The 9,245-nt window shown below is 36.5% G+C and overlaps 1 protein-coding gene across 2 annotated transcripts; it reads left to right on the top strand.

Moving 5' to 3' along the window:
- Positions 1-4,687: 4,687 nt before the first annotated feature.
- On the top strand, positions 4,688-8,476 carry LOC103940614 (E3 ubiquitin-protein ligase RNF13). 2 transcript variants are annotated; one of them, XM_009350764.3, is made up of 4 exons: positions 4,688-5,002; positions 5,293-5,423; positions 7,432-7,536; positions 7,683-8,476. In XM_009350764.3, exons 1-4 carry the CDS (start codon positions 4,934-4,936, stop codon positions 8,107-8,109), a joined length of 732 nt encoding a protein of 243 aa, XP_009349039.2. In that variant the 5' UTR covers positions 4,688-4,933; the 3' UTR covers positions 8,110-8,476. The 2 variants fall into 2 exon arrangements, with proteins under 2 accessions (XP_009349039.2, XP_009349038.2); XM_009350763.3 differs by having other exon boundaries at positions 4,688-5,017.
- Positions 8,477-9,245: the final 769 nt, after the last annotated feature.

Here is a 9,245-nt window from a genome sequence, read left to right as displayed (position 1 = left end):
AAGTGTAGGGTGTGTAGTTAGAAAATCTGAGTGAAAATAGAGTGCATATCTTGTAAGGAATTGAGGAAATTCTCTAAGGCATGTTACTACATTCAAAACATCGTTTTAATTGATTAATTGCGAACTAGTGAATGGTGACTATGATTAAGTACGTGCTTGAGGGGAAGGAAGACTAAAAGCTATGTGAGTAATGATCTTTGTCATGTCATGTTTCATTGGAAATCCCTGAGGCAAATGTTGGAAGGTTTAGGTTATGTTTCGTTTGTTTTGTTTCGTCTTGTTTACTTTAGTTGTTTTGTTTTGCTCGAGGACTAGCAAAAGTTAAGTGTGGGGGAATTTGATAGGAGCATATTCATGCGACTTAATTAGCTTGTTCTCGTGCATTTATGTTGTGTTTACTTAGTTATTTTAGTGTTTAAGGCCACTTTTGTGTATTTTCAGATTATAAGGCCACAATGTGCAAGAAGATGCAAATTGGAGTCTTTTGGAGCGAAAGAGGAATGAACGAGTTGAAGACTTGAAGAAACGATGAATTCCTACCAAAACGAGAATTCCTACTTGAAGTAGGAAAGTTAACCCTAGGTTTCCCGTTTTGGTAACCTTTCCTAAACTTAAACATCCGTATTTTCTAGCCACTTTGAAGGCCTTGTAAGCACTTTAGGACACAAAACCAAGGCCCTAGCCCAATTACACAACCTTGTCGTGCCTTAACCCTAATTCCCTTCCCTTGCCGTGCAAGGGGGGGCACTTTTGTCCAATGTTGTGCAATTAAACCCTATTTCCCTCTCCTAACCTAACCCTAGCCGCACCTTTTAATTATTCCCTCTTTAATTTCTGATTTTATTTCCTAAATTCTAGCAGCCTTTAGGTGAATTTTAGTTAATAAAAATAAACTAGGGTTTAAATTTCTAAAACCCTAGGGTTTCCACCAATTAGCCGCACCTTAGGGACCTCTTATTATTTCTTTTTCAGATTTTTCAGCGAGAAGAACCTAACAGCCGCAGCACCATATCCCATTTATTCATATTTTTCAATCAGCCATTGTCCCTAATCACCCTATTTTCCCCATGCAGCCGCACCATATTCATTGATTCTTCTTATTTTTCAGCCACAATTTACATCACAGCCGCAACCACCCTTCCATATTTTCCCTGCAATCCGTGCCTACCACATCAATTCCAGCATTCTCCCATAAGCCGCAGCCACCACATCAATTCCAGCATTCCCCCATCCTTGCCGCAACCACCATATCCCTTCCAGCCACCTTCCACACCTCCATACACCTCCCTACTACCTTGCCGCACCACCAAACTTCCCTAAATCCATCCCCAACCCAAAATAACATCCAGAAATTCCCTAAACCATCTCTGCCGCAGCAAGGAAAGGAGAAAGAGGAGCTTGGACGCGCAGAAATTCAAGTGGATTCGTTGTGCGTTCTAGGTGTAATCAATCTTTTGTTCGTTATGTTTAAACTCAATTTTATTTCTCTTTCTGTGAACATGAGAGGCTAAACCCCTAGTTAGCTAGGGGGTGATTCGAAACCATGTTTATGCTTGCAATATGATTTGATTACTTTTGGCTGGAATTTTATGTATTGTGGATTCAATTTGTTTAACTGCTTGATTGATAACTTATTTGTGTATGTTTATTGAGAGTGCACGCTTAATTTTCATGCATGAATATGACGCTAGAATATAAGTGAATTTCACCTAATAGTTATGAACTTATATTCACAAGTAGTGGAGGTTGCTTATAAACAATCGCGTTAAATGAATTCTTGGCACTAGTTTCATGCTCATCATAGTAACGAATGCCTCGTCAACACTTATGATTTCCAAAGAACATAATGATTCTAACTTGTATCTTTATCATGCTGTTCATATAGAGAACTTGTTAGGAATAATTTGTTTGCGATGCATATTCATCCAATGCAATGATTCTAGGGAAATCTGACGGTTAATTTAAGCGGACCTAATTAACCCGGAGTGTTGAGTTTCATAATTCATCGAAAGACCAACTGAAAATCATCTTGTATGCAAGTGTGACATGTGTGGAGAAGAACCTTCTAGCTAGCATTCATCCATATTTTCATCACATTCATATTTACATTCTGCCTTTTAATTGCAATCTGTGCATTTAGTTTAATTTCGTCAAAACCTCAATCCCCCTTTACTTTAGTGTCCAATTTAGTTAGAAAGTGTCTTAGTTTGTGTTTATAAGTGTTTTGCATTCTTTGAGTCTTTTGATTTGTTTAAGTGTTTTATTGTTTAGTTTGCATTCTTTGAGTCTAGTTTAGTGTTTTTAACGTTTGTTTTACATTTTTGAGTCAATTTCCAAGTGATTTAGTAATCCCTCCTAATCCCCCGTCTAGAACGATCCCTACTTGCATCTTTACTACAATTGTCAAAAGAGGGTTTTAATTTGTGTGCTTATTTAGTTCGCATCAACCCTCCACAATCACATGATTCAAGTTCCTCCTCCTAGCCCAGATCAACGCTTCCCGTAAAGCTAGAGTCTCGACAACGTTGATGGTCACAGAACCTAGGTTCATTGCCCCTGCTAAGATATGTTTGTTCTCCCAACTTCTAACCACGAATCCCCCTGCTACCACAAAGTTTGCAACCGAGCCATCATAATTTATTTTAAAATGAGAAGACATTGGGCATTGCCACTTAATCAAATTGTCTTTAGCAACTGCATCCGCTTTCTCTGCATGACTTGAATTCTCCTTAAAGTAATTATTAACCATATTCATGGCACGAGTAAAAGATCTATAATGAAAAGGCTTCTCATTCTTAAAAATACTAGCATTTCTGTCATTCCAAATTTGCCAGCAGATAGCTAGAGCTTTACTTAAACTATTCATTATCCTCTTATCATTGTGTGGTAAGCCACACAACCATTCACTAACTGTGAGGCTACTATCAATATTTAATAATAAAGCATCATTTGAGTAGTTCTATACCTGTTTCGCATATGAGCAATGGAGAAAAAAGTGATCCTGACCTCCTCATGGCTATTACACAAAGGACATATGCTGTCCAAAGTTGTTGTAAACTTGCTAAGCCTCTTTCTAGTTTGTAATTTCTCCTTTACAAGACTCCAGGCTAACAGCTTAATCTTTGGAGGAATTGCTTACTTCCAGATCTTATTCATAAGCCTTTACGTTAAAGAGGAACCCAAATCCTCCATTTGTAGCCATGTTGCAGATTTAACTGAGAACTTGCCATTGTTACTTAGGCCCCAAACAACAGTGTATTTTGAGCTAGCGAGAGAGATAGGGATTTCACATATTTTGCTAATAATGTCACTATAGGGGGTGAGGAAAAACCCAGTTATGGGTCAAGAACAAAATGTCCTTGCCATCACCGACTACTCATCTCATACGCTTGGAGATGATATCCTTGGCACCCTGAATGCCTTTCCAAGGAGATGAATGGTTTTTTTGGTTCTGTTTTTACATTAGTTTTATATTTGGATTTAAACACTGCAATGCAGTGTCCATTTCTTGGTTCTGTTTTCTTTTTTACATTTTGATACACGTTTCTTGGTTCTGTTTTTATAGTACTTTTACATTTGGATTTAGAACTACATTATAGTGTCCATTTCCTGATTCTGTTTTTTGTTTTGTTGACATTTTGATTCAGGACAATGTAACACAATGTTCATTTCCTGGGTTCTTTTTTTTTTTTTTTATTTTTTTATTTTTTTTTTTTTTTTATGCAGTATTTGATTTGGGCTTTAATTAAAACATGTCGAAATCCAATCTGTCTTTTGTCCTCCATTCCAAACCTCTGACCCAACAAAAATAAACTTGCACCATCCAAAAACAAGGCCTAAATTGAAAATAAACTGATTTGAATTTTTATATTCTTTCTCCTTCCTCTGTCGCTTCTCATTTCTATTATGAACTCGATTGACAACCGTTTGTCCAGCGAAGAATCGATGAGATTAGCCATGGATTGATGATATTGAGTGGTTGATTGATGAGATATAATAGTCGACAGACAAATTTAGTGGCAACGATGATATTTTTGTGCCCAGTGCAACAACTAAAGAGATTTTTATCACTAGGCTTTTAGGTACGGATTCATAGCTTGTATTGATTCATCAACGACAGAAAGAGAAGAGAGGCATTCGAGTTATCTTCATGTGTTGGAGAAAGAGGATTTTTGGGAAAAATAATCATGGACCTTTTTATGATTTAAATTGGAGCAAAAAAGTAATTTTATGACTGTTTATATGGGCTTGAAGCCCATTTAACTTTTCTTATTGACCTATGCTTAATTAATAAAAATATTTCATTGATTATGTCTAAAATAAAAATTGACTATAGATATGTGGTTCATTCGTAAAGTTTTTCCTGATATTTTGCCAAATTTCCTAAACAAGGTATTGCAAAACGGGAAGGAGAGCTGAAAATGTAAAACGTTGAACGCGAGAAGGTTTATTGGCTGAGAAAAAGTTGAAAAGTACATCGAAAGGCAAAACGTGTAAACGCAATACACTCCCACATTCATCACGAGCCCATCTGACAGCTAACCTAACCTTACACCCACAGGTCCACATTCCCAGATCATCGGAACATTAAAAATCATTTTTTATTTTTATTTTGGTTTTAATTTTAATCGGACTAACAATTTATGTCATCCACAACCTTCATCATCTCCTCTTCTTCTTCCTAGGGCTATTCATTCCCAAAAGAGGGCCTCCCCCGCTCTCTCTCTCCACCTCTCTCTCTCTCTCTCTCTAACCTTTTCCCTGTAGTATTATATACCATGTAGGTTAGAAGAATCAGAATAATTCTCCAGCATCTACATAATCATAGATATACAACATATACAATTTCTTCATTTTTTCAGGCAGCGTAGAAATTAAGCTAGATCACTAGAACATATTTTTCAATTCTATCACCATAACTTCAGTCATCATCATGGACGGTCATGATCAGCTACTCTCCGACGATCTTACCGATTTATCCACCCTGCAACATCACCATCAGGTACTTCTTCTTCCGGCCAGATCTAACTTCGTTTTCCGATCCTTTTATTTTTATCGTAACCCAGATGCTTTACCTAGAAACTGAAAAGGGTCAATGAAAATTTTATTGGGGTAAAATTGGGATTTCTGAAATTTATGTCCTTGTGTGTTTTCTTGCATTTTCTAGGCTACCAAACGCTAATATTTTTGAAATTGGTTGTCTGATTGGAAAGATTGGTTAATGTTTCCAGTTTGTTTGGATTCTGGGGTTTTGTTAAATTTGTTAATTTTGGGGATGATCAAAATTTTCAGGCGGAATTGCGGAGGGAAGAGGAAAATATTGAAAAGAAATGTGGGAATCATGGTGGGGTGTGCGCAATATGCTTGGATGAGATTGTGCTTCAAGAAACTGCTATGGTAAAAGGTTGCGAGCATGCCTACTGGTTTGTCTAATCAGTCTCTTTATCCTTCTATTTACACTTCTGCTTTTTTCGGAATATAAAGTATTGCTCTGCTGCATTTTTCTTGGTACCATAGATGTGGTTTGTGCATTTGATGCCGGAACTGTTTTGTGTATTTTTAATGTTGCTTTAGTCGTTTACTCATTTGGTATTGGTTTTGTACAACTTCCATGGTAACTCGTTTAGCCTCATTGGCAATATGCGTATGAACGTATCCCTTAATTCACTTTTCTTAAAAGTGCTACTCGTTGGCTTGTTTTTGTCTGGGGTTGTACTGTATGCTCACCAGGCTTCTGACATTTCAAAGTTCAGTGGTGGCATAAACATTTCATACAATGATTTGTTATCTCAAGTCTTGTTAAAGGCGTTTCCTTGGACCACTTGTGAGCTGAGACAACGCAGCGAAATCAATTAGCACCTGTTGTACTGTGGGGCAAGGTTAAAAGCCATGTGTTTAAGGTGCATGCCAATACAAGTTTGTAGTTTAGCGTGTAAAAAGACAGAAGATGCCTACATATAAAGTTTCCTTTAATTCTGGTTGGGTATGTATGTATAGCACTTTGGTATAATTTCCTGAAATAGTAGATCATAGTGATGTATTGATTAGAAGGTGGGAGATCATAACAGTTTTGAACCAATGAAATAAGTGTTTTAGATGTTTTATAGACATTAGATCAGAAAATTAGTGGATGTAAATTTACTGCTATCATTGGCATATGCATGAGTAAGCTTGATATGCTGTAAAGACCTTCGAGATTTAATGTTCAAATTTTCTCATCTATTGATGATTTTATTAATGAAGATCACTTTCCTCTATAGAAAATTTATAGGCTTGTTATCATGTTCTGAATGGATTTTATAATTGTCTTGACATATTTGTCATTTTCCTTTTTGGTTTAAAGGATGGTGTGTTTCTTATATGCTAATGCACACACATCACTGTTCGAAGTAACTACATAAATTCCATAGATTTTGTGTTGCATTTTGAGACCAGACTCTTAACTTTTACTGATCAGGTTGCTTTTTCTTTGTAAAATTTTTAGAAGAGGTATGTTAGTCCCGTATCACTTAATGAAAAACAATTTGTTTGCTTCATGTCATAACCATTTTGTTTTTAGGTTTTGTTGTTTTCAGTTTTCGTAATAAAGATAAGAGGGAGGAAAGAGAATAGAGGAGGGACAAATGAAGTAGGAAGTATGAAACAATAAACTAGATAAGAAAGCTTACTAAAAATCATATTCAGATTTTAGTTGTTTCTCTGTGTACTGTTCTAGATCCGTCCGTTCACTTTCTTACCACACTCCTCCACCTTTGCTCATCCATCTTCTCCCTTGCATTTCCCCTCTATTTCTAACAAAAAAGTGAAAACTAAAACTAAAAATGAAAAATGAAATGGTTATCTAACAGGAACTTAGTTTTCTGTGATTGCATGTTTCTATGTTAGCAAGATATGCTATTGGGGTTTGCTGTCTGCGTTTATAAGCTATAATGGTCCTTCTATCTAGGTGGTAGTCGAAAATGATATTGAGACTGAGTGCCCGTATGAGTAGTGAATCTTTTAACTTATGCCAACCTTCTTTCAGCCCTTTCTTTTTTTTTTTTTTTTTTTTTTCCAGTTCTTGATATGGTAGATTATCTCTTTCCCCTGCTTTTATAAGTTTCTCTTTTTCACAAGAAGGATAAGAATCTGGTATTTATTTGCTTTATATGTTTCTTTGTTCTTTATTTTTCTTTTATTTGAGTTCTCTTGCTCTCTAATCTCTGAATGTTTACTTTTCTGTAAATGCCGACGTTTGAGAACTCAGAACGCTAGATATACTCTGCACTATTTTGGAGTTATGGAAAGACAGGCTTTAGTTAAACGAGTAGTCTTTTCTTGTATACTGTCTCACATGAAAAATAAAATAGGAAGAAAGCTTCACGGAGTCTGTTTATTTATTTTTAAATCTGGGCTGTCGGATTCATGATTTTTCATTTTCCCTGTGTGCAGTGCAACCTGTATTCTTCGTTGGGTGACATACAGCCAAAAACCCACCTGCCCTCAGTGTAAACATCCTTTTGAATTCCTGAACGTCCATCGTTCCCTTGATGGCAGGTATCTAAAGTCTTCTTGTTTCTCTTTATGTGCATATTTAGAAAGGGAGAAACATGGTTATGAATTAGGAGAGAACCTCCCGGTAGGATGCTGTTTTAGACATTCCTAAGAAAAGAAAGCATATCTTCATTTTCGTGCCTTGACAGCATACAAGATTACATGTTCGAGGAGAGTGTGTGCCTACTCCTTAGAGCCAAATGGTTTGAGCCGTTAGTTGTGGAGGAGCGTGAAGAGGTGTATGAAGGCCATGAAGATTATTATTATTATCCCTACGAGGATGAAGATGAGGATGATCTAGATGACGCTTACTTCAGCAGTTCATCGGTTATCCGGATTGGTAATCGAAGATGGGGTGATAATGGATATGTGAGGAGTGGGCGTCAAGAAGCAAGGCCTGTTCACAGATCAAGTACCCAGGATTCGGGTGCTAGTTCATCTCGTGAGCCTAGGAAGAAAGAGGCTGCAATGGATAAGACCGGGAGGCGTGCAAAGCGGGCACTCAAACGGGAAGCGGCTGATAAGGCAGCTGCAGCAAAACATCAGCAGCATTTGGCAAGGTTGGGCCGGAAGTAATTTCATTTATGCAATTGCATTATATTGCAGATCTTAAACCCCTCACCCCCATCTCATGTACATTACTCCCCTGACCTTTTTCTTTTGGGTTACGACTCTTTTCCGTCGACCGTGTTAAATAATGTACCATCAAAGGGAAGAAAAAAGGGAAAAAAAAAAAGAAAAAAAAAACACCACCAGAGGACGCTGGGAAATAATGACTGGCTTCTCGGTTTGTATCTTTAGAAATTCTTCAGATTACATTTACCGGAAAAAAAAAAAAAATTTCACATATGTACATTCTCAATTCTTCATGGCATAAACTAAACGCAGTGGCGTTTTTTGGATTTATACAGCCAACCTAGTTTAGTGGGATAAGGTTTTATTATTTGTTTGTACGTTCTCATTCTTCTTGATTTCAAGTCGGCTTTTGATTGTCTTCCTGTTACCTCTCCTTCTAGCACGTGATATTTTCAGTAGAAATATATAAGGTTCAGAAATTATATGATCTGTATGGTCTAAAAGATATAAAAATTTGAGTTTTTATCACAATTGATCCTTGAATTGCCACGGAGAGGCTCTAAGGTCTTTAAAATGAAAATTTGACCAAAGTCATTCTTGGAGCACCAGCGGCATCGATGGCATTCTTCCACTAGAATTTCGCTAAATATTGTTTTGGGTTATAAATCGGCTCAATGCAATTTGAGTTCGAGTTTGTAAGAAAAATGAGCCGAGCTTGAGCTAAATATTAGACTTGTTAGTAGAAGTATCAAACTTTATACTTTGATTAGTCGGGGTGGGGTGGGTTGAAGAAATTGAAAATCGAAAAAAATCGAATCAAGTTGAAAAATCAAAGTGAACTGAAATCATTTGGTTAGGTTTTGTAGTGGGTCAGAAATTGAACTGAATTGAACCGAATACATATTCATTTTATTATTTAGTTATTTATGTTGGGTTTTTATTTGTTAAACCCAATTTCAAGACTAATTTATAAACCCAATTTTTTTGTTTTGTTTTGAAGAGTACAATATTTCATTCATGGATAAAAGGGCATTACATATACATATCATGAAGAACTCAGTCCCAAAAGGATCCTTACAAACTAGATCTAAAATATTACAATAAAACAACACTAATCGCAGAGCAACAAGTAGAAT

This window comes from the organism of the source record quoted next, unplaced genomic scaffold (genome assembly GCF_019419815.1).
Source record: "Pyrus x bretschneideri cultivar Hongxiangsu unplaced genomic scaffold, Pyrus_bretschneideri_v1 Contig79, whole genome shotgun sequence".
NCBI lineage: Eukaryota > Viridiplantae > Streptophyta > Magnoliopsida > Rosales > Rosaceae > Pyrus > Pyrus x bretschneideri.
Note: the sequence above shows the minus strand (reverse complement) of the source record. Positions and strands in the feature narration are given on the sequence as shown.